The 27,679-nt window shown below is 46.2% G+C and overlaps 2 protein-coding genes across 4 annotated transcripts in view; one reads left to right on the forward strand and one right to left on the reverse strand.

The window, feature by feature from the left end:
* The window catches only part of NAA25 (N-alpha-acetyltransferase 25, NatB auxiliary subunit), a 34,379-nt gene extending 29,659 nt beyond the window's left edge, over positions 1–4,720 (reverse strand). For 2 of the 3 annotated variants that reach the window (XR_014171266.1, XM_081923237.1), the window contains exon 1: positions 4,570–4,720. Coding sequence is in view for 1 of the 3 variants with exons in the window: in XM_081923237.1 (XP_081779363.1) it covers positions 4,570–4,630 (61 nt within the window). In the remaining 2 variants the exon portion in view is untranslated. Of the gene's footprint in view, positions 1–4,289; positions 4,312–4,569 lie in introns of those variants that run through there. The other variant, XM_081923239.1, reaches the window with a different exon arrangement.
* Positions 4,721–13,422: 8,702 nt separating this feature from the next.
* Positions 13,423–27,668, forward strand: TRAFD1 (TRAF-type zinc finger domain containing 1). Its single transcript, XM_081923245.1, has 13 exons — positions 13,423–13,535; positions 16,225–16,293; positions 16,899–16,967; positions 17,942–18,077; positions 18,178–18,231; positions 19,541–19,946; positions 20,712–20,969; positions 21,973–22,040; positions 23,075–23,296; positions 23,410–23,542; positions 24,373–24,682; positions 25,445–25,502; positions 26,839–27,668. Exons 3-13 carry the CDS (start codon positions 16,918–16,920, stop codon positions 26,884–26,886), a joined length of 1,743 nt encoding a protein of 580 aa, XP_081779371.1. The 5' UTR covers positions 13,423–13,535; positions 16,225–16,293; positions 16,899–16,917; the 3' UTR covers positions 26,887–27,668.
* The last annotated feature ends 11 nt before the right edge of the window (positions 27,669–27,679 follow it).

Consider the following 27,679-nt stretch of genomic DNA (forward strand, 5'->3'; position numbering starts at 1 on the left):
CGGATAAGAGACACAAATTCTATTACAGTGGTACCTCTGGTTAAGTACTTAATTCGTTCAGGAGGTGCGTTCTTAACCTGAAACTGTTCTTAACCTGAAGCACCACTTTAGCTAATGGGGCCTCCTCCTGCTGCTGCGCTGCTGGAGCACGATTTCTGTTCTCATCCTGCAGCAAAGTTCTTAACCCGAGGTACTATTTCTGGGTTAGCGGAGTCTGTAACCTGAAGCGTCTGTAACCTGAAGTGTCTGTAACTCGAGGTTACAGACTGTATTACCACTGTATTACAGAGCAAGTATGGAGTAGTGGTTAGGGTGTTCGATCAAGAAGTAGGGAACCAGCATTCAAATTCCCACTCAGACATTAAGACATTAAGCTTACTTGGCCCATTCATTGCCTCTTAGCCTAGCCTACCTAACAAGCAGCATGAGAAATTCAGATATATAAGCTAGGCTCCAAATGGCACAGCTGTCACCACAACTGGAATGTCTATTTGCCAGGGGGTTGGACTAGATGACAGCCAGGGTCCCTTCCAACACTACAATTCTATGATTCTATGATCTCAACTACATTGCTTGACTGTAGCTTGCTCTTACAATTCCCAGCAAGGGGTCCATGATTTGTGCGGCAGTGTAGAAGATCAAGACACATGTCTTTTGCTGGCACATAAGCCACCTGTCTCAATGCAGATGTCAGTTGCCAACCTGGTGCTCAGAAACCTCCACACAGTCGCAATCAGACCAGCACCAGTAACAAAACACACCTAGCACCTGGCAAATTTTGAATACTGCTCACAGGGTTGCTGTAAGGGTACAATGGGGAGCAGAACCATGTATATTGCCTTGAGCTCCATGGAGGAAAGGTGGGATTTAAATGTAATAACAAATAAATTTAATACTTATCAGTGCTTCTAATAAGCCCAGTAGGTCTTTATAAGGTCCAAATACAATGCAGATTATTGCTTGTCAAAATATATATTTTTGTACATGAATTGTTTGTTTTAAGGAGTATTACCAGAAACTACGTACTTATGGAAGATCTAGATACTAAAAATATGTCATTTAAGAATTAAAGGAACTACTGCTCCTTCTTAGTTTTAAAACCTAGTTTTCAAACTTAATTTCCCATCATAACTGATCTAGGCTCCAACTCAACTCAAAAACACATCCTATACTGAGGCACAACTTCATGCATATGCACACACTCAAAAGAACTGAACATGCAGAACTTCAGTCCACATCTTTGAAACAGATTTGCAGAAGCTGAAGGAATTTCTCTTTTGAAAGGCAGAGGTAGCTCTTCAGTTTTAAAACCAAGCAGAATTAGGTTCAGACCTGGTACTAATAGAACCTTTTGGCTACACACCATTCCATTGAATTCATTCAAAGTGCAGAAATGTCATGGACATTTGTGTCTCTATAGTCACATATTTAAACCATGAAGTTTGCACCTTTCTGCCCCAAAGCAGTTCTTCTAAAGACCCTTGACTAGCATTTCATATTGGCAAGTTAAGAACTGCTTCTTCTTTGCCTTAACTTTCTTCAGTGCTAAACATTTAAAAAACTCTCAAACCAAGTACAGTACAGCATTTTATCTTCCTTTTCCAGCATTTGCCAAGTACCATGTACAACAAAGCAACCTGAGCTCCTAGCCAATATTCCTAAGACAGGTTGAAAAGGAACCGCATCCAACACGTTTTAAAATTATTATTCATTTCATTTTTATACTATTGTATATTAAGAAAACTATCTCAAAGCAGTTTACAACCTACATTAAAACACCAAATAAAACAATCCAGAATAAAACATTACTGAAGGAAGTCAAATATAAGGTATACATTCAAAGCAACATAATTAACAGGAAACTAAAATATTATCCTGAAGCACTACAAAGGAGGTCAGCTTTTGAAAAAGAGAATGCATATTTAACTCAGCAGTTAACAAAAAAATGGAATACTGTACAGTATTACAAAGTAGCTTCCTTAAGCAGTAGGATCCTACCCAGACAACCAACTTTTTAAGTTTATAATGGGGGAGTAGGGGGCGACCAAATTAATGTGGTCACTGCCTAACGAAAGTGAAGGTTCTCCATACACTGTTAGAAACTTGGATATATAAACTAGGCGCCAAATGGCACTGTGAATCTAGGTTGCAGTTGCCGCAACGGAATGCCTATTGACCAGGGAGTTGGACTAAATGACCCTTGGAATCCCTTCCAACACTACAATTCTACGATATGAACTGCACTGCTTGACTGTATCTTGCTCTTACAACTATTCATTTGTCTCAGGGCAAGAAGGAGAAACACACACTGGAAATGGTATTAACAATGGACTAAGACTAATGTGGAACTTTCTGGCGCCTGACTAATTTCCAACTGTTCTCCAAGTGTTTTCACCTGCCTTACTGAGAGATGCAGATAATGTAAAAGTTCCATTCAGCACAAGTGAAAATATGTAAAAAGTAGCAATAGATTTCATAGGAATATAACATATGTATATCCTGCAGCAAGGAAGTAATTGCAGGGGACTCCCAATTTACGCATGGGTTACGTTCCAAGGCACGTTTAAGTTAAATTGTGTATATTCGAAACACCATTGGGAAAAGCCTGCAAACATCCCGCTCTTCCCCCTTTTGCAATGTTTTCAGGTCACATCTGGGTTTGGCGCGATAAGTGTGGTCATGCACATCTCAGACGCACCTAAAAAGGTCACTGCCTGTAAAAGCTGGATCAAGTTTTAGACACAGCAAAAGAGGCTTGCATTTGAAGTGCTGCTTAAATATGACGTGGAGCTATCCTGATCAAGAAATTATTCTTGCGGACTTGTAACCCAGACATATCAAACCTTTAATGGATTGTAGCAGGGCACTGGTGAGGGTTGGACAGTGACACCCTTTTTCAGATTGTTTCTCACTACTACATCAAAGACAATACGGAGGGGGCTTTGAAGTGTCATCTGGTCCAATACAGTGGTACCTCGGGTTACATATGCTTCAGGTTACAGACTCCACTAACCCAGAAATATTACCTCGGGTTAAGAACTTTGCTTGAGGATGAGAACAGAAATCGTGCTCTGGCAGCTCAGCAGCAGGAGGCCCCATTAGCTAAAGTGGTGCTTCAGGTCAAGAACAGTTTCAGGTTAAGAACGGACCTCCGGAACGAATTAAGTACTTAACCCGAGGTACCACTGTACTCTAAAGGAGGCTCGCGTATAAAAAGCTCAACAACTTTGACCTGAACCCCAAAAAAGGGGGTGAATCTGTCTCTTGGGAGTTGGCCACCCCTGCTCTAAAGTTTTGCAAAGGAAACAAAAAGAGCTGCTACACCCATACAGTACTACTCAATGAGATTAAAGATGCCAGCATCACACACCCCTCTAAATTAACAGCAACAACAAAGCCATTGCTACCACCATCACCGAGCCACATTAAGTAAGCCACACAAGCAGGCAAGACTTTACAATTCATATCTCCCTCCTCTGGTTTAAGGAGGATATGAAGTTTGTGGCAACTGGTCGCATGAACGTCATGCAATCCTCGCCCCCTGCTCAGTCCAGCCTTGCAAATCTACTGTTAGGAAAAACAAGTCCACAAGCTCCTGCTTCTCCATCTTGGCTCCATGAGTTCTATAATAAGGAATCGTGCAGTGCTGAGACCCCCTTGTTCACCCACAGCTCCACCTGTCTTTTTAAAATGTATGAAGCCCCAGACTATCTGCTAATGATATACTGTATTAATAAATGTTTTTAGACCATGGCCTGTGACCCTGCTGAGTCCAGAATAGGGAGTAGGGGGGGAGAGGGTCCCAAACCCACCATCTCCTGAATGGTCAGGATATGATGAACTTCTGACCACGTGTGTAAGACCCCAAAATCTCCCTTTTCTTCCTCTCCCAGGGTTTGTAATGAACTTGGCAGCTCCTTCCGCTACAATCCACACCAAGGCCAGGACAAATATGAGGAGGGGGCGTTCTGCTCAGCCTCTTCTTTCCCCCCCCCCCTGCAAATGCCACACTAAAAATGAACACGAGGCACCCACCCGCCAAATCCCACCACAATGACAAACATGGAGGTCCCTGCTTGAGCCCACAATACCACACAGAAGCCCAAACATGGGGGTGCCTGATGAACGCGCCCCCCGAAATGCCACAATAGAGGTGAACACGAGGGGACGGCGTTCCTTCCCACCCCATAATACCACAACAACGATGGACATTGGGGGGGCCCTACTTAACCTCCCCCCCCTGCCCCGTACCACAATAAGAACGATTTTGGGGGGGGGGAGGCAGCCGCCTGTTTAGGCTCTTTTCCTCCCGGCCCCCCACCTCAAACTAGGGTCTCTGAGGGGAGAAGGTGAAAAAGGCGGGAAGGGTCAAGTATGGGGGGGACACGCTGGTTCGGGATGAGGGGGCGGCGAAGGGTAGGAACGGGGGGGCGGCCTCGGCTGAGGGAGAAAGGGCACGCGCGGCCCCGCGCTTAGGACGGGGCCGCGCGCGCGCTAGGGAGGGAGGGGGAGGAGAGGGAGAAGAGGGGGGAGGGGAAAACCCCCCCCCCACGCCCGCGGCGTCGGTACCGTAAATGGGCCGGAGGCGCCGGTCGTTGGGGTCCTGCACATGGCCCCGCGCCGCCGCCATGATGAGAGCGCAGAACCGCAGCGCGCAGCCGCCGCCGCCGCCACAGCCAGCCGGCCCGGCCTGGGCGGGCCCGTGTGGGGGAAAGGGGCCGGGCTGAGGCGAGGCGCTCCGAGGGGGCCAAGACCGGCGAGGAGGCGGCGCTTAGCGGGCGTCCTCGCTGCCCCGCCGGCCTCCCTCGTGGGCCTTGAGGCGCTGCCGCCGCCGCCGCCGCCGCCTCAGCCTGTGAGGCGGGTAAGCGAGCTCCCCTCAGCGAGCCGCGTCATTGGCATCGTGGTTGCCTTGAAGGGCCTCGTTTAGGGGCCACTCTCCTCACAACGACCCTGTGAGGTGGGCTGTATTGAGGGGGCGGGTGTCTTCCTGGCCCCTCACAAGCAGCCGGGCGAGGTAGGCAGGGCCGGATTTAGGTTTGATGAGGCCCTAAGCTACTCAAGGTAATGGGGCCCTTCATTATGCCCAGCTGTCCTTTGTCAACAACAAATTGTCGCTGTTTTTGTGTGTGTTGAATATATGCTATATGGTAATTTATGGACCTAATAGGTATCTAAAGCCATTTGCACATAACAAAATAGGTACTTTATCAACGTAATTGTTGAACTGAAATACAATTAAGAATAAGTATATTAATAGTGAAATAATTATTAAGCTGTAACTTAAAATGAGTTTTTTTTTATTCAAAGCAAACTTAATAATGCAAACACATTGGCATTTGGCAATAACTTTCTATCGGAAAGCGCGCCTTGGTTTTGGAACACTTTGGTTTTGGAACAGACTTCCAGAACGGATTAAGTTTGAGAACCGAGTTACCACTGTACTGTACATAGAAATGAGCAAACCAATGATATTTTAGGGAGCAGGCCAGCAGGCAGGGCCCATTACTTACATCATACACAACACAAAAGACTGTTGCTGTTTGTAGGTTTTATTTTACTTGTTTTTTATCTTATATTTTGGAAATGTACATGCAGTTTTTTCCCCTTTAATTTTTTTTGGCTTGTTTAGCTTATACATAAATCCAGCACTGGAGGTAGGCCTCTCAGGGAGCTGAGAGTGGATTTGAACCCAGGCGTGAGGCAGGCAAAGAGGAGGCAGTAGCAGCCCCCTCTTAGCCTTCCCTGCCACCCCTTGACAAAGGAACAGCTCGCCAGGCACGGTTGTTGCAGCAATGGCAGAAAGTTATTTGGTGCTATAGACCCAGGCGGCGAGCATTCTGTGTTGGTTTCTGTGTTAGAAACTTGAGATAGGAAGCTAGGAGCTAAATGGCACCTTAAACCTAGGTTATGGGCGCTGCAATGGAGTGCCTAGGCACACCTTTTTTTCTAACAAGAATACAAAGCTGAAAATGAATGAAATGCAGCTGAAACCTTATGTTCACTTTTCACATGGTCTAATCCTCCTCTGAAGACTGCAAAAAACCAAAGCTGTGCTTCCCCTCCCCGCCCCCCACAATACAGTGGTATCTCGGGTTACATACGCTTCAGGTTGCATACGCTTCAGGTTCAGACTCCACTAACCCAGAAATAGTACCTCGGGTTAAGAACTTTGCTTCAGGATGAGAACAGAAATTGTGCAGCAGTGGCAGCAGGAGGCCTCATTAGATAAAGTGGTGCTTCGGGTTAAGAACAGTTTCAGGTTAAGAATGCACCTCCAGAACAAATTAAGTACGTAACCAGAAGTACCATTATATTCTTAAGAAGGTCCCTTCTCCAATCTTCAGAGAGTAGCTGGAAGGAAGGAGGCAGTATAAAGGTCCTCCTTTCCTTCCAATCTGCAGTTTTAATCTGAAATCTTAGGCCCAGCACTGCGCCCAGAGCTCAGAAACTAATGAAATTCCTTATCACAAAAACGATTGCCTAGAACAATGGGAGTTTCGAATGCTGGTTGGTTTATCTATCAGATTCTACTCACCAACCTCCTTCAGCTGGGAAACCCAAGGGGATGTGTGTATCCCCCCCCCACTCTTTTATCCTTGCAACAGCCCTGTGAATTGTCAGGGTCACCCATGGGGCTTTGTGGCTAAACAAACACCTGGAGGAGTTGTCTCTCATTCACAGCTATTACAGGATGATAATCATACCCTACTGTACTGGGATTCTTCAGGGTGGTTGTGAGGATTGTTAAGATAGTGGTTATCAAGGGGGCCAACTTGAATAAAATATTGGGGGAGGGGGCAGGTAATCAATCACAAGATGCGGTCAACACCATTTGAATGGCAATGCCCCCCGCCCATCTGGCTGGGCTTCCCCAGCCACTCTGGGCAGCTTCCAGAAAAATATTAATATACTGTAATATATCAAACATTAAAAGCTTGCCTAAACAGGGCTGCCTTCAGATGTCTTCTAAAAGTCTGGTGGTTGTTGTTCTCTTTGACATCTGATGGGAGGGCGTTCCACAGGGATGGCGCCACCACTCCTATGGTGGTGATAACTGTTTCAAGCCATGTTTTTCTTTCTTGGCCTTTCAGTCAGATTTTCTTCCCACCAATGATCTCAGGGTAGCATATGTAGACCCTTACAATGGCACTGTGATGTAAGAGTGTAGCTTAAAAAACGAGGAGGTGGTTGTCAACCTCCCACTACGTTTCAAGATGTGTTTCATGTTCCTGTGCACCCCATTGCCTGATTGGTTTGCTGCACTTGCAGCTTCTCCCCAAACTCTATTCAATGAAGCTGCTGTCTGTGCGTGCACAATTATCTGTGCATGTGTTACAGCTGTCTCAAATGTACACACTTCAGCTTAACCCCAGCATATGAGTTTGAATCAAATGGAAGCTGGTTGGAGAGTAAACTCATCAATCAGCAGTATTTCTCAAGAAACTACATGAAACACATGGGTTGTAGCTAGCATCAAACACCAGATTATGGCTTCAGACACCAGTGGTGTTTCTCAAAGACAACAGAAGAATAGTGTCCCGATCAAGGGAAATAAAAGTCCTGCTCTATACCACCTTGGTCAGACCCTGCCTGGAGTTCTCTGTCCAGTTCTGGGCACCTCAATTTAAGAAGGATATTGACAAGCTGGAACATGTGCAGAGGAGAGCAACCAAGATGATCAAGGGTCTGCAGACCATATGAGGAATGGTTGAGGGCATTGGGTATGCTTAATCTGGAAAAGAGGAGACTGAGAGGAGGTGTGATAGCCATCTTCAAATATTTTATAGGCTATCACATGGAAGATGAAGCAAGCAACATAAGTACTGTAATAACTTTCTGACCATAAGAGCTGTTTGACTGGAACAGACTTCCACGAGAGATGCTGGACTGTCCTTCCTTGGAGGTTTTTAAGCAGAGGTTGGGTGGCCATCTCTCTCGGATGCTTTAGTTGAGATTCCTGCATTGCAGGGGGTTGGAATAGACCCTCGGGGTCCCTTCCAGTTCTATGATTCTATGGTGGGAACACAGTAGAGCCTCAGTAAATGGTACTGCATGCACACCCTTAAGTATTGTGGGGAGCTGGCCCGGGGTGCTTTGTGTCTGAGCTGGGATTTCTAAGGGGCTGTTTAACCCCTCCTCTTACACCACTGGATCCTGGGTCTCAGTTTGCATCTTGCACAGAATGAAAACTGAGGGTGCATTGTTAGCACCTGTGCTTTACTGCTGGATGCAGTCCTACTACCATGTGGCGCTTAATCAGCAGCAGTTGGGTATTAAATTACAGCTGAAATTTCCTGCTGTAGCTTATTGCTTTTTTCTTCAGCTTGAGTCAAAGGGAAATCCCTAATGGTTATTTATTAAATTAAAAGCATTTCTAAAACCAAGGTGGTTTAGAGGAAAAGAATAAAGCACCAACATTACAGCATGAGTTTCAGCTGGAAACGGGCGTCAATGGTCTGGGAGCACCTGAGCAAAGAGAAACATTTTTAGCAGGCGATGCAAACATGCCCCCGTTAGTAGTTGCTATATTGCTGGGGCGAGTTAATTTCACAATGCGGACGCATATTGCCTCTGATATGGACCTTGGCCATATGGACTAGTAGCCATTGACAGCTTTCTGTGAATTTGTCAAATCCCATGTTAAAGCCATCCAGGCTTGTATTGGTCGCTAATTCTATTGTGCAACTATGTGCCAATGAATGCTTCATTTTCTCTGTGCTATTCCTTCCACCATTTAGCTCTTCCACCTCTGGTTCTTGTATTATGAAAGAGGGTAGGAAACCTCTTCCCCCATGCCGTCTTTCCATTTTCTTCACATTGTGTATGTCATTTCATTGATAACCAAAAATAGAAGTGAAAGATTCTGATCACCTTCTTGAAGCTATATTGGCAGAAGAGGGGAACACAAGAGCCTTGCACTCGTTGCAGCTCATTCCTGTGGCGATGCAATGAGGACAACAAAACCAGCATTTATTTATTTATTTTAAAAAAACCTTCACATGAAGACCATGTAGTAGTTTACAAAATCAAAAAGAACACTAAATAAAGGATTATATGGCAGAAATGGGTAGCTTGGTCCCAAACTGTTTTGCACTTCATAGGTTGAAACAGCACTTTGAATTATGCTAGCATTTTCTCATACCAGGGATCTTCCAAAAAGGAGAGGGTATGAGAAAACCCAGATTGGGAAGGCAGTGATTTGGGAAACAACATTAAATAGCAGGAATGGATGAGTTCAAGTGCCAGTTGCTTTGACCTTATCCTGTATGCTATAGGCCCTTCAGAACATCTGTACATCCACCAAAAAGGCATGGAAGGTGAGTGGCCTGTCTGGTGTTGGATCTCCCACCGGTGGTTTTTGTAATGAGGGTGGGTGATTGAACAGGGAATGAGAAGCTCTTGGCGGCAGCTCTTTGTTACTTCTCTGCTCTGCCATAAAGAATTCAGTGGCAAAAGTTAAAGTCGGAAATTGAGCTGTCAGAAGGGAAATTAAAGTCAGACGTCCCCTCCCCATCATAAAGCCCTAAGGTGCAACAAATCCAGCAATGTCCAAAAAATTGCATGCACCAAATGATTGTATCCTAGGGATGAGCAACCCGCGTCCCTTCCAGCGCTGTTGAACTTCAACTCCCATCAGCCCCAACCACCAGAGATGATGGAAACATAAGCCCAGCAGCATCAGAATAGACACAGGTTCCTCACTCACACTGTAGAAAGCAAAGCCAATCCTGTTTCACAGTGATAGCAACGTGGGTGGATATAGGGACAGAGCGCTTTCTCTAGGATGTGAGCAGAAAGAGATGCCTTAGCTCCACCTCATGGACACTCAGCGGCAGGAACGCCTGGCCTGTGGAGGAGGCAACGGAGAGATGCAATCACGTATGCAAATATGCATGCCCTACAGCATTGTGGGAGAAACAGCCAGGGTGCAGACTGGGGGTTACAGGGCACCCCCAAAACATTAGACTGTCCTATGGGGCCCTGGTAGCACAGCTGCTTTAAAGGATTGAGCTTACTGGAACTACAGAATGGAGGTCGCTGTGTCCTTAACAGCAGAGAGAATGAGGGCCAGGAAGCGCGCTTGCCATTTCAATTCATACTTACCTGGCAGGGGAGATACCATGATCACAAAGGTGGTTTTCCCAGGGCGAGGCTCATCCATTGCACTTCGGGTGTGCTGACCCCTGCGATTTCCCCAAATGCGGGAAACTCGACTGCATAATTTGTGGTAGTGGGGGACTGCGTTCGCGCTTTCCCCTGGACTCTGTGGTTCAAAAACAGAAAATAATTGTACTTGTTACTGTTAGCTTCATAGTTTCTATTTCTGGTACAGTTACCAGAACTGGTATAGTTCTTGTTTTAGCTTTCTATCTCATTCTTTAAGCTTTGCTTTCTATGGAATTCAAGTTGTAAAATAATAAAGTACATTTATTATGCTATTAAAATGTATACAGTACCTAGCACAGTCCATTACAATTTGTAGAAGGGATGTTCACCTGACGCCTTTGTTACATATCTTTGGGTGCCAGGCAAAAAACATTCCTTTTGCCCCAGGCCTAGGGCTAATTAAACAATCTATGGCCTTTTAAACTGTGGGAGGGTATTGCTTTGAAATAGAGGAAAACTATAGAATGGGAAAAACCAGACATCTGTTCAAGAAAATTGGAGATATGAAAGGAACATTTCGTACAAAGATTACCAAAGGACAAAAGTGGTAAGGACCGAACAGAAGCAGAAGACATCAAGAAGAGGTGACAAGAATATACAAAGGAATTATACCAGTAAGAGATGGATGTATCGTACACCCCAGGAAGGTTGGTTGCTGACCTTGAGCCAGACATCCTGGAGAGTGAAGTCAAATAGGCCTTAGAAAGCACTGCTAATAACAAGGCCAGTGGAAGTGATGACATTCTAGCTGAACTATTAAAATTTTTAAAAAGATAATGCTGTTAAGGTGCTACACTCAATATGCCAGCAAGTTTGGAAAACTCAGCAGTGGCCAGAGGATTGGAGAAGATCAGTCTATATCCCAATCCCAAAGAAGGGCAGTGCCAAAGAATGCTCCAACTACCGCACAATTGCACTCATTTCACATGCTATCAAGGTTATGCTTAAAATTCTACAAGGCAGGCTTAAGCAGTATGTGGATCGAGAACTCCCAGAAGTGCAAGCTGGATTTCAAAGTGGCAGAGGAACCAGAGACCATGTGCTGGATTATGGAGAAAGCTATAAAGTTCCAGAAAAACACCTACTTCTGCTTCATTGACTATGCAAAAGCCTTTGACTGTGTCAACCACAGCAAACTATGGCAAGTTCTTAAAGAAACTGGAGTGCCTGATCACCTTATCTGTCTCCTGAGAAATCTCTATGTGGGACAAGAAGCTACAGTTAGAACTGGAGCTGGTTCAAAATTGGGAAAGGAGTACGACAAGGCTGTATATTGTTTCCCTGCTTATTTACCTTATATGCAGAATTCATCATGCGAAAGGATGGGCTGGATGAATCCCAAACCGGAATTAAGATTGCCGGAAGAAATATCAACAACCTCAGATATGCAGATGACACAACCTTGATGGCAGAAAGTGAGGAGGAATTAAAGAACCTTTTAATGAGGGTGGAAGAGGAGAGCGCAAAATATGGTCTGTGGTCTGAAGCAACATCAAAAAAACTAAGATCATGGCCACTATGAATCACCTCCTGGCAAATAGAAAGGAAAGAAATGGAGGCAGTGAGAGATTTTACTTTCTTGGGTTCCATGATCACTGCAGATGGTGACATCAGTCATGAAATTAAAAGACGCCTGCTTCTTGGAAGAAAAGCAATGACAAACCTAGACAGCATCTTAAAAAGCAGAGACATCACCTTGCCAACAAGGGTCCGTATAGTTAAAGCTATGGTTTTCCCAGTAGTGATGTATGGAAGTGAGAGCTGGACCATAAAGAAGGCTGATCGCCGAAGAATTGATGCTTTTGAATTATGGTGCTGGAGGAGACTTGAGAGTCCGATGGACTGCAAAAAGATCAAACCTATCCATTCTGAAGGAAATCAGGCCTGAGTGCTCACTGGGAGGACAGATCCTGAAGCTAATGCTCCAATACTTTGGCCACCTCATGAGAAGAGAAGACTCCCTGGAAAAGACCCTGATGTTGGGAAAGATGGAGGGCACAAGGAGAAGGGGACGACAGAGGACAAGATGGTTGGACAGTGTTCTCGAAGCTACCAACATGAGTTTGACCAAACTGCGGGAGGCAGTGGAAGACAGGAGTGCCTGGCGTGCTCTGGTCCATGGGGTAATGAAGAGTCAGACACGACTAAATGACTAAACAACAACCAGAACAACGGTATGCATTGTATTAAGAGAGGGGTATTACTTCTGGTGGGGTATGCATCATGCTCCTTTTGGGGTAGTTTGTCCATTCTGAACTCAGCTCTCACCAGTGGAAGCTGTCAGCATGCTAGTGTTGCAGCAATAAATCTGCAAGCACATTTGCAAAGCTAAGCAGAGTCCAGTATGGTTTCCAATTGGAGGGGAAACAGCCTTTTGAGATTCCTGCATTGCAGGGGGTTGGACTAGATGACCCTTGGGTCTCTTCTAGGCCAGCTCTCTAATTCTGACTCTATGACAGCATCCACACCCCCGGAAACGGCTTCAACTGGCCTACTAAACCAAGTGACGCAGCTGATGTTTCACAAACCCTCAGTGAGTCAATTAGGGATTTTCCCTGCATGCGAAGACAGGCTGTGTCTTCTAAAAAAACACATATTAGTCAGCCCAAACGAAAAGCCCGCAAGAGCCTTGTTTGGTCCAGTCCAGCGTCCTGTTCTTGCAGCGGCCAATCAAGCGCCTGCCGGGAGCAGAACGGGAGTGGGAACGAGAAGAATATCCCGGTCAAGGGCAGAGGCAGCTGGAACCAGGCACAGGAGCAGATGCTTTCACTTCCCCAGGTAGGAAATCAAGGGGGAGAGGCGCAAACCATCTTCCCGACACGCGGCTTCTCCGCATTCTGCTCTGCTCGAAGAGTGCGATTTCCAAGCCTGCCTGCGAAAGAGCGCCGCTCCGCGGGGAGAGGCGGTAGCTGCGCTCCAGCGCCTCGGGATTCCCCTCCGGGTTCCCCTCCCGCGACTCTCCCTGCCGCCGGCCAATCAGGACTCAGGGCGAGAGGAAAGGGGCACGGCGCGCGCTGTGACGTCACCCGGCCGAAGCCGAGAGCGGCGACTGAGGGTGGGGAGGGGGGAGGAGCAAAGCGAAGAAGAGCCGGGAGGCGGGACACCCGCTTCCCCGCTCCACGCGATTAAACGAGCACCCTTGGGGGCCAATCGGAAGAGCGGTAGGATGAAGCGGGCCCGTTTGGCAGGTCCGCCGGCCAATAAGAGCTCGGAACAGGCCAACCGGCGAGGCGCCGCCGTCCAATCGCGATTCGGAGGGCGGGTTAGGAAGCGCTGAGGCGGCTTCGGGATCCTGTCTGCGTTTTGTGAGGGAAACGGGTTGAGGCGGAGAAGTGGAAGGAGCGGACGAAGCCCGTGAGGGAAGCATTTGGTGGGTATCTGCGTCTCTCCGGGGCTGGAAATGGAAATGTGGGGAGGGGCGCCGGTGCTTGTTCGGTTTTAGGACCCTCTTAATGCTCCGGTTGGGAGTCGCTTCAAACTCCCTGTCAGTTTTGTTCTCTAATGTTTTCACCTGTTTTCACCTTAAAAGGACGAAGGGCCGGCCATGCTATTGCTATTATACATATTCATATCATTTTTAATTGTGGGTTCTTTTTTTTTTTTACTGCAACCCCATTATTTTCTTCTTTCCGCAAAGCGCTTTCCGTCAGGCGGTGTATAAACTTTATGCAATAATTAAAATATTCTGCATTGTCCTATGATGATTTTATCCTATTCATTTATTACATTAACATACCGTCCTTCATAGATATTAATATAAATTAATATACCGCCCTTCATTATTTGAGGACATCCCTCTGCCTCCCCTCCCCCCCAAAAAAACCCCCCCAACACCACTTTTAATTTCCTTGGAGAAAAAGGCGGGCTATAAATACAATAGGTATCTGTAATCACCCTCATCCTCCTGACCCTTCTTTAGGGTCGCCCCCTTTGACCCTCGCAAGGTCTCTCTTCTTTTTCCTACTTAGTGCATGACAGCCTCTCTCTTTCCCTTGAAGGCCCAGAACAAGAAGCTGTTTATTGGAGAACCGGTTGGCAAAGCAACTGCACATAGGAAAGCTACAAGCTCCGGCTAAAAAGCGGGTGGAGTCTTGGCTCCAGCCCCTAATAACCGGGGAGAGTGTTTGCAACCCATTACTACAACATAATAAAATTAAAAATATGACCTCTGTATGAGGAGGGAACGCTAGGCTATCGGGTTGCTGACCCTCCAGAGGCTCTGAGTGAGCTGCTTGTCCCTAGGTAGGGATCTGGCCCCGGCTCGCCCTCTCCTTGGTTTGACCACCCGTGTAGTGTTGCTTTTGTTTGTCTCAGTTATATTCCGCTCAGAGGCAGATATGGTTACGGTCTCTTTATGCTCGGAACAGCCCCATGGCGTAGGCTAGGTTGAGAGGAAGTGACTGATATAAGGCTCTTCTTGGCTGAGGCTGGGATTGTGTATGGGGACTCCTTTATGGAGAAAGAAAAGAGTTGGGATGCACGTGTTGGGAGTGGGGATGTCCTGCTTTCAACTTGGGTGAGTCTAAGGTTGCCTCCCCCACCCCCAAACTACCCGTATTTTTTGCTCTATAAGACTCACTTTTTCCCTCCTAAAAAGTAAGGGGAAATGTGTGTGCGTCTTATGGAGCGAATGCAGGCTGCGCAGCTATCCCAGAAGCCAGAAGAGCAAGAGGGATTGCTGCTTTCACTGCACAGCGATCCCTCTTGCTGTTCTGGCTTCTGAGATTCAGATTATTTTTTTTTCTTGTTTTCCTCCTCTAAAAACTAGGTGCATCTTGTGGTCTGGGGCGTCTTATAGAGCGAAAAATACGGTAATCTAGAAGGGGTGATGGGGAGAAGTCCTTTTCTAAGGCAGGGGAGTTTTGATACTACGCTCTGTGTGTGGTTTTTCTAAAAATGGTTTTCTGTTTCTCATATTTCTCCCCTCACCACACACAAATTGGGTGTGTATTCTTTGTTAATTTTATTTAAAAACTTTATTTCTGTTAGGTACCTGTCGCTGAACAATCCTAAGCATGTTTACTAAGAAGGAAGTCCCATCGTATTCAGAGGGAGTTGCTCTCTAGTAAGCATGTGTAGGATTGCGGCATTAAACTGTGGAAGGCAGCATCCCATATGTTGTTAAAAGATAAGAAAAGGTTCTCCTGTAACTATATAGTATGTGCAAAGCACTCTTAACTGCTGTAAAGTGTTGCTGTAATGAAAAACATTAAGCATTTATATAGCACTCAGTGTGTTGTACAACAAGGCAGTAGGCTATTATTATTATTATTATTATTATTATTATTATTATTATTATTACTGAAGGGACGCGGGTGGCACTGTGGGTAAAACCTCAGCACCTAGGGCTTGCCGATCGCATGGTGAGCTCCCGTCTTTCGGTCCCAGCTCCTGCCCACCTAGCAGTTCGAAAGCACTCCTAAGTGCAAGTAGATAAATAGGTACCACTTTCTAGCGGGAAGGTAAACGGCGTTTCCGTGTGCTGCGCTGGTGCTGGCTCGCCAGAGCAGTTTCGTCACGCTGGCCACGTGACCCGGAAGTGTCTCCGGACAGCGCTGGCCCCCGGCCTCTTAAGTGAGATGGGCGCACAACCCTAGAGTCGGACACAACTGGCCCATACTACTACTGCTACTTGCCACCAAAGAAACAAACATGATGTCCGGGTTTCTCACCTCCAACTCTTGTAAGTACAGGGTGGTGATGGTGCCAGATTTCTGCCCTGTGACAGTTAATGGCTAAACAGGAGATGATGTATTTGGGGAGGAAGTTGGGTCTGTGAGAGAGGGTTCACATTTGGTCATCCTCTCTGGCAGAAGAGCTGCATGGGGTGAATAATGCACACCTACCAAAGATCCTGAGCATATTTAGCCCTTGAGCACACATCCCCCCTCTTTTCACAATGGTTTGAAAGTAAGTATGGGGATTATGGTTCCTGGTTGAGGGTGGGTCTGTTGTAGTCTCCTAACTTAAAATATTTGCATTCCCAAGAGTTTCTTTTAAAATGTACAGGAAAGTGTCACAAAAGTACATTTTACTTTCCCCTACCCTTTTCTTTTAGTCACTGAGGATCTGATCAGTTGCCTTCACTCGAGTTCTGTACTGCTCTTTTTAGTCAGCTCGTCTCAGGTAAGCTGCCTTAGGGTTTCCTTTCAAATTGGTGTATTTGGAAATGCATGCTACTTCTGGAAGCATCTTGTGCTTCACATTTCACAAAAGAGGACAGAGTGCCATATGACACAGTCTCCTCATCCTTCAGCATAAACACAAGGCTAGGCGTGGAGAAGGAGACCTAGCTGAGGGGAGAGTGAGAGAATTCCTCATGCACCTCATAGAGTTCTAGAAGGTTCAGTGACAATGGTCCATGCAGGACTATGTTGAGTCTATGGAAAAGAACGATGGCTTTGTCAATGTTTGTGCTATTTCTAAAAAAAGAAATGTTGCCGCTTTCCTTCCAACTCTGTGTGAAAGCATAAATTGGCAAGCAGTGATGAGACTCACAGCTTGTCTGTGTTTCCTTTAAGCTCGTGGGCTTCAATGAGATGAAATTGGTTTCAGGGCAATTATGCTGTCAAAAGGGCTGTTTGACTGCTGCTTAAACTCTTGGGACAAGAAGGGATCCTGCTGATAAGCACTAGGGGAGCCCCTCTGTGAAAGGGATTCTGAGTAGGAAGGGAATGAGTAAGCATGCTTGGGAAACAAAAAGCGAGTGCCCTTTTTTCTCCCCTCCTTAGTTCCTTGAACAGCAGGGCGATGGCTGCCGTGGTGGAACAGGAAAGTGAAACCCAACTCTGCAACAATTGGTAAGAAAGGAAACTTGTTTGTTTCAGTAACTGCCAACTCAGTAACTGTGTGTATGCAATTGGGTGTATGCAATTGGGTTGGTTGATTAGCTCTCTTCCAGAACCATTGCTCTAATTTATCATGTTTACTTTACTTGTTTTAGTAAACAAAGCTAAGAACTTGGAAGTTGTCATCCTTGCTTAATATTTGTAATTGGCATCCATTCACTGCTGCTAATGAACATGTGAAATGGAAAATTTTCAGCAGGAAAAATAATTTGAGAAATATTGTGTCCCAATCTGGGGTCGTTGTTTGTTTCTCCTCAACAAGCCACAATTGCTAGCCCATCTTAAGCAAATATTCATATTGGTTTATGGATTGTAGCTGGCTAGGGAGAAACAAATTGATCCCTGGTTTGGAAATAACAACAAATCGTGGCTTTCTTATTTTCATACTTGCACTAACTGGAGTGATTGTACAGTATACATACACATGCTGCTCCTTCATGGTAAATCACCAGAAGCCAAAAATCCTGGCTTATGGTTGTGTGAGTGCTGATGCGGATGGGGGCGGGGGCAGCGGAGAGACTGGTTATGGTGGAGGATGGGATTAGTGCAGCTGACTCAGGAACTGGTGTGTAATTGTGGCTTTTCTCTCCTTCACTCTCTGGAGATGTGAGCTTTGTCTCCTGAGAGAACATGCCTGCTGGTCCATAAAAGGGGGAATGAACTGAATAGTGCCCAAAAGACTGAGCTGAGGACTGCAAAATCCCTTACTGCCATATGCTTGCTCTGTGGACTGTGGCTGCAGCTTCAGTGTCACGCAGATGGCAATATGAAGTAATACTGGTTGACCTTGCAGGGTTTGCTTGGGTTCGCTTTCTTTTAAAAAATCATTTCTTTTGCACCTTCCTCACCCAGCAGCTCTACTCCAAATCAGTCTTCTAAACCGCAAGCCCCTGTTATCTTTTGCACCTTGTCTGTTTTGTTTCCAGCAAAAAAGACATTCCCTTGGCAAACTTCACCATCCATGAGATCCATTGCAGTCGAAACATAGGGGTATGTCATATCTGCAAGGAGTCTTTCCCAAAATCAGAAATGAGGAGTCACCTGGAGCTGGAGCACACACAGGTGACAAACAGCCCCTTCCCCCCTTTATGCAATGGCTTCTCCCTGGTAGGCAGGTTTAATCACACGCTGATTTGTGTGTCTGTCTGTTTTTCAATCTCAGGTTGTCTGTAAGTGCAGCATGAAGATGGACAGTGGTCTTTTGCAGGAGCATGTGGTCAGTAAGCATATCATTGACTCGTCTTTACCTGATGATGCAGGGTGGGACTAACAAAAACTGCAAGGAGTGGATTATGTATGTGAGCCTTCAGGCTGTTAAGATTTTTTTTTAGGGCACTTGCACATGGCTCTTTGTGGAGGGCAACGGTCACAAGCAGGGGAGCTTTTTGTAAACAGAAAGAGAGTTGGTGGCATAGTGCAGGATCCAGGCTCTTCCCTACAGAGGAGAGGGGCCCAGAGATGGGCTTCAGGGCTAGCTGCTGGTATAATGGAGCTTCTTATGTGCCTATTAAGGGCTGCTTCTCTGGGTTGGCATTTTTACCAAGCTGCACTATGGCCCCACCTAGGGCTTTTTTTCTAAAAAAAATGTTTAGGGGTACTCTCATTTTGACTCAAGAAAATCACAATTTTATAGCTCCAATTGGGAAAAATAAATACAGTAAATGGACAAAAGTACAAAGATTCACAAAATGTTTAGGGGTATGTGTACCCCTGCATCCCCCCAGAAAAAAGCACTGGCCCCACCTAACTTGATATTAAAAATCCATTTCTAAAACGGAGGTTGCAAAGCAGCCATGTGTAGTGGATTGTGTGACTACACTGGTGTGGCGCGCTACAGCCAAGGAGTGAGATTGCAGCTCGCTCTTGGGATTTATTTTGCAATGTGTTCACCCTAATGGTCACTGGCCCCTTGCAAGTCTGATTCAGTGCCCTTGATAAACTGATGCTGGTATTCACAACAGCAAATGCAGCTCCTTTAAAGGTAAAGGGACCCCTGAGCATTAGGACCAGTCGTGACCGACTCTGGGGTTGCGGCGCTCATCTCGCTTTATTGGCTGAGGGAGCCGGCGTACAGCTGGGTCATGTGGCCAGCATGACTACGCTGCTTCTGGTGAACCAGAGCAGCGCACGGAAATGCCATTTACCTTCTCACTGGAGCAGTACCTATTTATCTACTTGCACTTTGACGTGCTTTCAAACTGCTGGGTTGGCAGGAGCAGGGACTGAGCAACGGGAGCTCACCCCGTTGCGGGGATTCGAACTGCTGACCTTCTGATCGGCAAGTCCTAGGCTCTGTGGTTTAAACCACAGCACCACCCACATCCCTTTTGCTCCTTTACACCATCCTTTACACCTTTACAGCTCCTTTACACCATCCTAATTGTGCAGGCGAGCTCCTCTTCAGGATGTTAAAACTCCATGCTTGTTCCTTCGACCTGTGCTGGCTGAGACTGATGGCCAGACAAATGCAAAGAGGTTGCTCAGACGACGACCTTATGCACAATTTCCTTGCTGTCTTACCATAGGCTGCAGAGTGTCCCTTGCGCCCCGTGGCCTGCCAGCACTGTGATATCGAGCTTGCATTCAACAAACTCCAGGACCATGAGGACTACTGTGGCGCTCGAACTGAGCGATGTAGCAGGTGCAGCCGCAACATTCTGCTCCGAGATCTGAAGGAGCACCCTGAGGACTGCAAGAGGGAGGCGGAGGAAGCAAGAGTCAGCCAAGCCCGGCCCTGCTTGAACTCCGAACCAGTTTTGCATAGCGTTCAGACAGTCAGGAATGTCCTCCATCAAGACAACTCTGCGCGATCCCTGCCAAGGTTGAGCCGGTTTCCTGAAAGTAGGCTTTATAACTGTCTCTCGGGTGACCAGCTGCCCAGTGAGCGCAACAGAAGGAACGTTGCTGTGTCGCAGCCGGATCAGAATCAAGGTAATGGCAGCAAATGATCACTTTTAAAAAGAATACTTGGCATTTTACAATGTGCCCCCTCCCTCCCTCACACATTAGTGTTCTTGAGTGCATTCTTGGTTAATTGAATCTAACCTTTTTGTGCCCCTCTTCCCAGTGGCAAAAACCCTTCCCAAGCTTTCATGCTGTGTCCTAAATGTTATCCTCTCTGGCTATGTTTACATGGGCAGCTGGTGGATGGATCTTGGGACTGTTTAAATTCAACCAGCAGTCATTTTTATTACTTGCTGGTAGATCCTGCTGCTGTTTCCTGGCAGCTAGGAGGGAGAAAAGTTGGCCATGGTGGCAGTTCCGAGGTGTAATGACTTCAGCCCTCTGGGGCAGAGAGACTGTTGGGTAGCTTCATCATAGTTCAAGTACACATTCCAGCCAGGGACGACTCCAGGAGAGTGCAGAGGGGATGTGGTGTGTAGGGAAAATCCAGAGGATGAGCTAGGGAGGCTTGGAGGGCTGCATATGTCCCCCAGGCCTAAGGTGCCCCCCCCCGGCAGCACAATTGGTGTATTGCAGATGCTCAAATCACCTGTCTTCAGGGGGTATTGGCTCTCCTTCTCTGCCTTGCTTTCTTGAAATACAGTTTCCAGCAACCTTTTTGCATGTTCTGCAAAATGTAAGCCCATCTTTTGGTATGTTGTGCTGATCTTTTTACAAATGGAAGGTCAGACAACGATCATGATAGTGGTCTGCCTTTGTTTCTAACATTTGGTTATATTTTGTCCCATGAAGTCCACCTGGAAAAGATGACAGCCCCCATGCCTTTCGGTGGAGAGCCAGATTGCAACCTGGATTACCTGCTGGCTCTTAGCTTGCAGCAGGAAAACAGCTCTCATGAGCACAGTGGCACACAGATCCGGAGGGATCTCTGGAAAAATATCTACCCCGCCAGAGCTAAAGCAGCCGAGGACTTTGTTGACGCAGATGACCCCGATATCTTCTCTCAGGGTTTGCTGGCACCTGCTAATAATGCTTTAAACAGGCCCAAAGGTAAGTAAACATTTGCTGTTGCTCAGAGTCATTGGTTGAGATGCTGCGATGTCATGAAATGGTTGCAGGCCGAAACCATTAGGAGAATGTTGTAAAGGCTTTGGCTTCTGTGAGGGGTGCAAAAGTGCTGCCAGGGTTGGAAGGGGAAGACTCGAGGGCAGGAGGGGATCTCTGTTCCAGAAGGGAGAGGCGAGATTGCCTGTGTTTTGTTGACGTAATTTTAATTTTTAGTGCTGCTTGTAATATATATTTTTATGTAACATTCCCCCCCAAAAAAGTATTTGTTGTGTGCTGACATGGTTGTAAACTGCTCTCAGACTTGTCTTGAAAAATGGAATGCCTGCATGCATGCTTATTTATTTATTTGTTTATTTAAAAATGGATTTTGTAGAGGTGCTGGTAGGACTTAAAGTTGAGATATTTATTTTTTTTACCAACTTGCCCAATCTTAAGCATTGTGGAAATTACTGTGTGAGAAATCTCTTGATTTCTGCACAGATAATGAAAATAGGGCCTTAAGTAATGGGGGGTGGGGGTGGAGGGTGGAATGAGTGGAGAAGTACTGAGAATCACTTTTTTTCTGGAATGAGATGGAACTTCTTGACCTTGAGCAGAGGGAGCTTGAGTTTGTCAAAGGCTCTTGTGAAATCCCCCAACCTGAAGAATGCTCTGAGCATTCTGATCCTTCCTTCTTTTTTACTGAAGTGCCCTGAAGTAAACTTTTTGCACCAGAGTTAATTTACTAATGTAGCTAAATGTTTGGACTTTAGCTCTGTAGAGCTGGGCTGAGGTCTATTCTCGGCTACAGATTTGCTGGCTGACTCAAGGTAACTCATTATCAGCCAGTGGGCTTTATAAAATGGGAGGAACAGTCACCTGCCTCCTCGGTTGTTTGACAGAGGTTGTGTTTGTACAGTGCCTTGCATATGAGTGTGACTGATAGAAATTCCAAAGAGGTGGCAGCTAGATGAGTTATGTAACCTTGTCCTTCCTTGCTTTGCAGCTGAAACCCTGCTGCCTTGTGAGTTTTGTGAGAAGCTGTTCCCTGAGGAAGATCTAATCCTTCATCAGGTTTTGTATATATCACATATTTTTTTCATGCTCTTAGAAGGGCGAAATTGGCAGATATGCAGATGGGGCAGGTGGTCCTTTCTTACGGCTTCCCCAGTGCACTAAAGGCAAAGTTGGGCAGTTCATGACAACTGGGCCAAAGCTATAGCTGTCATCTACTATCTGGTTTGGAAAGAGGTTTGTCTATCTGTTCCCCTTGTGTTCAGGTGCCTCTTGTGATAGCATTGGTGCAACGGATCACGAGATGGAGGAGCCAGTTTTCGTCTTGTGTTTGGATACTGTTGGACACCATTTTAAATCCAGTTGGTGGACTGAACCATTCCAATCTGCCCTGATTTGGACAACTCTGAAGATATTCTTGCCCATTTTGGCACGATGGTTCCTGAGCTTGAGGACCAGATTTTGGTCTATGTTTGGATATCAACAGTTGTCCACCAAGGGTACAGTTTTCTGGCTGCAGGGAACATACTGGCAAAGTAGCACCCAGCAGGATTAAACCCTCCTACAGTGGGTTTGGGGAAGAGATGCAGTCTCTCCTTCCTCCGCTCAACCATAGAGGGTTGAAAATGTTGTAGACAATATCGCAAGAGGCATCCTGACACATAGAGAACAGTCAGACAAACCTCTTTTCAAAATATAAAGTATTGTATTATACTTATAATGACTGTGTTTTTAGTTGTCAACTGAAGTGTCTGAATTATCACCTTCAGAGACACTGTCATGAAGCATATCTGAGACTTTCAAAAAAGCATTCTGTGAGGCTTTCTCCCCAAATTATCTAGATTAGTAGATGATGCAAAATTGAAACAGCAAATTCTTGTTATGGTTGGAAGCAAAATGGGTGTGTATAATCTCATCTTTAAAAGCAGGTATTTCTGATAGTAACTGAAAAGCAGTGTCTGTTCCTGGGAGTCACCTGTCCTGTTATAGCTTTGCTGGCTGTGTCTGATATGCTTGCTTGCCTTGTGTTGTGGGGATCTCTAGAAGAAGGAAACTAACGTAAGTCCCCCCCCCTTCCATTTTCTATATAACAGACTGGCTGCAGTCCTGTCAGCGCTTTGGCATCCTTCAGCAAGAGAAGCTCTTTTGTCCCCCAGGCTGAGCGTCTTCAGGATCTCTGGGAACAGCTGCAGAGCAGTCAGTCTGCTGGCAGCAGGGAAACCGTTCCTCTGCAGCACGACTCCTCCAGCAGCCTCATGCTCCCTTGTGAATTCTGTGGCGTCCAGCTGGAAGAAGAGATCCTCTTCCACCACCAGGTATAGAGAGCTTGCCTTGAGTTTGTCCCTTGTGGCGGGTGCGCTGCAGGCAAGCCAACTCACTCCTCCTTTGGGAGGGGCCCCCAAATAACCGGCTTTGTTTATTGATCCAGGACCAGTGTGACCTGCGCCCAGCCACTGCCCCCTCAATAGGAAGAGCCCCATCACAGCAAAGGACTCCGGCTGTGGATAACTTGGAGAGAACAAGCTCACCAGATCTGCCTAGAAGACGGATCCGGCATCAAGGTATTGTCATTGGCAAGCCAAGCAGGTTCTCAGGTTAAGAGCTCAGGAGAGCAGAGGAGGAGATCCTGCTTTGCTGCCCACAGTAGCACAGTTTTGGAAATGGGGGATGATCCGACTCGTGTTTGCCAAAGGGCATCTCTGCACCTCATTTGCAGAGACTTGCCGTTTCATTGCATTGGGGTAGAGTAATATGTAGGATTGTTTCCATTCCTGCTTATTGTGGCGCTTGGTGTATCTCTATACTTGCAGCCAATGGACATGCAACCCTTTGGATTAAAGCCCAGAGGATTAAATTTTCAAGGAGTTGATCTTGTATAGCGTGGCAGCACCTGCGCTTTGGAACATCCTGCCTAATTGATATTAGGCAGGTGCCCTCACCATATTGTTTTGGGTGCCTGCTAAAAGCATTTATTTCAGCAAGTCTACCCAAACATATGATTTTGTTACGTAGATTTGTTTTTAAATTTTTAATGATTTTTTAAATCTGTTTTAATTTATTGTTTTGTGTAAGTTTTTCAAAAGCTTTGTGGGTTTTAGCTCCGTTTTTATCTACAGTTTGTTTTTGTTTTTAATTACGCACCACCTAGATGACTCTTCAATTAAGTACTTTATAATTCTTTCTAAATAAAATTCTGAGTGGCTGGACAGTGTTGCTGTTCATCCTCTTCGAAGGTGAACTGTTTGTTGGCTGTAGTGCCTGGGGCAGTTTTAACATCAACCAGCCTGTGCAGCAGGTTCAGGTCATCTCTTGGGGCCAGATCCAGCCTGCTCCATATCTCTGGCCATTTCTCTCCAGCACAGTTCCTCACTTTCTTTGTTTCCTGCTTCAGGGGAAATCTCACCTCAGTACCTTGAGGAGTTCAGGCAGCAGAAGCCTCCCTACCCCATCAGAGGGAATCCCTCCCGCAACAACTTGGTGGCTGCCAGACACATTCAGCAGGCCCCTCCCAACAACACAAGAGACGGCAATCTTGGGCCTTCAGAACGAGGCAAACCCAAGGAGCTGGGTATTGGTGGTGGTCGTGGAAGAGTGCTGAGTGACCATGCAGCTGCCCCCCTCCCCACCAGGCGCTGTCCCTTCACTGTCTCTCCTAGTGGCTATGTGCCCAGCTTCCCTGTCACAGTTCCAGCTCGGCCCAGGTAGATGCTGGTTGCTTGAGGAAGGGGCTGTTTATCTTGTTATCAAGCTACAAATCTGTTTCTTGCCTGTAGGCTAATGGCAGAACCAAATTCTTGGTAGTACAGAACTTCCTGGTGTGAATCTCCTCCCACTTCCTCCCATTGGCAGGACCATGTGGGCGTGGTGGTGTCTGAGTCCTTCCTGTTCCCCACTAACTGGTCTTGAGGGGAGCTGTGCTCTAACTTCTGTGTAGCATCCTGGGTTTCCTCTGAAAATACTTTGTAGGGGCTTTTGCTCAGGTGGTTTTTGATTGGAGGCAGTAGCAGCTCCTCTGTGATCTCTTGAAGAGGATGCTGGTTCTTATTAAAGACGCCTACTCAGAAGTAAGCCCTGCTGAATTAAATGGGGCTTACTCCTCAGTAACTGGGGTTAGGCTTGTAGCCTAAAAGGGGGGGGGGTCCCACCGAGTTCAACGGCCCGTATTCCCAGTCATTTGTACACAGGTTTGCAAACCAGTAGCGTGCGCCTAGCGACGCCTACTCTGCACTTCATTGATGTGCTGCTCTTGACCATTAATTCAAGGACTGTTTGGTAGATTTGTAGTTTTGCTTTGTTACAAAATCCTAAAACAAATCTTGAACTACCCTGGGAGGGTTGAGTCCTGAAAGTCATGTTAGAAACCTTTTAATAAAGTTGCTTAATAATGTTGAAGTGAAGGAAATTTTAGATTCCAATGGCAAATGTTGCCTTACCTCTTTTTCTCTCCCCTCTTGCTCCCACAGCTTGAGAAGAGAAGGTGTCAGGAGTCCTGCTAGCCCTTCCCATTACAACAACACCAAGGTAAGAGCTGTGGCGGGCTCCAGTTCTCTCTTCAGGCTCATGGTTCTCTGCGAGTTCAAATAATCAAAACTCCTGCGCTGACGCACATACATTTTTAGGGCTGTCACCTCAACCCCAAATCAATCATAGGTTGCATTCCTAATGTGGAAGCAAAAACCAGAGGTACTAACTGCCTCATCCCAAAGGCCCCTGTTGGCCTCTCATCAACAGGGCAGAAAATTGTTGCCATTTCCCTCCCATTGATAATTATGGGAAGGAAATGCGAGGGAGAGATGGAGGCCGGCTCCTGAGCGGCTCTAAATCTCTGCCAGGGTTGGGAGTGTGTTGGGCTATTGAGTTAGCTTTGGATCCAAACTCTTCCCTAGTTGTCCTTCTCCTTGGTCCTGTCTGCATCAGTTCTAAGACCAGTTGGCAGAGTTAGGGGTTTCTACAGGGGCTGAGAGGAGAGATTCAACATCAGTGAAGAAGACCCAACATATCCTAGTTGCAGTCCTAGTTGATCAAGTTACAGATAGGTAGCCGTGTTGGTCTGCCATAGTCAAAACAAAAAAAATTCCTTCCAGTAGCACCTTAAAGACCAACTAAGTTAGTTCTTGGTATGAGCTTTCGTGTGCATGCACACTTCTTCACACTTCATATCTGAAGAAGTGTGCATGCACACGAAAGCTCATACCAAGAACTAACTTAGTTGGTCTTTAAGGTGCTACTGGAAGGAATTTTTTTTGTTTTGACTAGTTGATCAAATTAGTTAAAATCAATTGTTTGTTTCTACATAAATGCACATACAAGTAGGGCAGGAAAAAAGCACACTTTGTTTCAGATGTTATATTTTTGAATGCTGTGTGCCATTTTAGAGGCATTCCTTGCTGTGTGAATGTGAAGAGTGCCTCTCTTAAGCAAAAAGGAATGAAAGTGCCCTTTTAGTGTGTTGAAGCTTTTTCTATCAAAGTCTGCAGCCACGTATTCTGCATCTTGAATTCTTGAAGGGGGCACTGAAGCTATCTATCTTGTCTTTCAATCATCTGGCTTCTGTGCTCATTCCAACACTGGACCCATGCACTCATTCATACCTTTGCAACTATGAGGTTCAATAGTTTGCTCATTTTTAAAATGCAAGTTGAGATCTGTGCCTTACTTTCTGTATGATTTTTCTGGACTCCCATAGAACCAGGACATGGCTGTGCATATGCTTTGAAGTTTGAGCTGTAGTTCTGACAAGACAATGCCACAGAACTTCTGAATGGGGAGGGAAATTCTAGTTGATTGCAGATTGCTCTGTCTCCTTCTTGCTGCCCAGATACTGCCCTCCTTCAATTCCTGCCATTCTGTTTCGCAGGTGAAACCGTGGCAAGCTGAATCGGACTACCCGGACAAAGAGCAATAGGGCAAGGGCCTTCCCAGGGCAAGTGGGTTTGCCTTTGCTTCTGTTCCCTCATAAGGTCTGGCTGCAGTAGGGCTGGTTTCAGTGTGACACTGATTTAGCAGCGGGGGGGGGGGGGAGAGGGATAGGGAGGTGGGTGATCATAGCCACAGCTGCAGGCCAGAGAAGTGGTGGCAGGAACCCTTCTCTCCTGATTTAGGGCTGCTTTTTAAAAATGTGCAATGTCCTTGTGCTCTGAGGTTAGGGCCAGGGTGTGTGTCTGTAGGGGGGGATCAGATTCAAATGTGTGCTATAGTAAAAACAACTGAGCTGAGAGTCTCGTAGAAGTTCTGCTTAAAATGCTCAGCCTTGAGGTGTTGTCCGTGTGCAGCACCGTTAATGACACATGGGATTGTGTGTTTTAGACTTGTGGCTGGCCTAGCAGCTACCAGGCAAAGCCTTGTGAAGGAATCCTTGGTTGGTTGCTGCTTTGGCTTAAGCTCAACTTATTGGGCTTCTTAACCTGTACTTTTGGTGCTCTAACTGCACTTGGCAATCTATTTCCCCAGTCAGGAGGGTGTAACCAAATGGGAGGAAGAAGAAACACAGGGAAAAGCCATAACATTTCATTATTCTGCCACTGTGTGTGTGTATATAGCCTATCTTTAATACCAGAAGTGCCCAGTTTCATTTCTGTAAAAACAACAACAAAACCAAGACAGGCTTCTGTTCTTTCTCTTTATGCTGATTATTCTGCTATACTGGAGACTGTCTCAAATTTCTTGTAATAAACTTTGTATCTCGTCGTTCTTGCGTC

This window comes from Podarcis melisellensis (genome assembly GCF_964234715.1).
Source record: "Podarcis melisellensis genome assembly, chromosome: 8".
Classification (NCBI taxonomy): Eukaryota; Metazoa; Chordata; class Lepidosauria; order Squamata; family Lacertidae; genus Podarcis; species Podarcis melisellensis.

Coding starts and splice junctions, on each gene's coding strand:
- TRAFD1 (XM_081923245.1), top strand. CDS start 16,918: ATGGCTGCCGTGGTGGAACAGGAAAGTGAAACCCAACTCTGCAACAAT. Junction 18,232..19,540: donor GTCTTTTGCAGGAGCATGTG/GTCAGTAAGCAT, acceptor GTCTTACCATAG/GCTGCAGAGTGTCCCTTGCG. Junction 23,543..24,372: donor AAGACGGATCCGGCATCAAG/GTATTGTCATTG, acceptor TTCCTGCTTCAG/GGGAAATCTCACCTCAGTAC.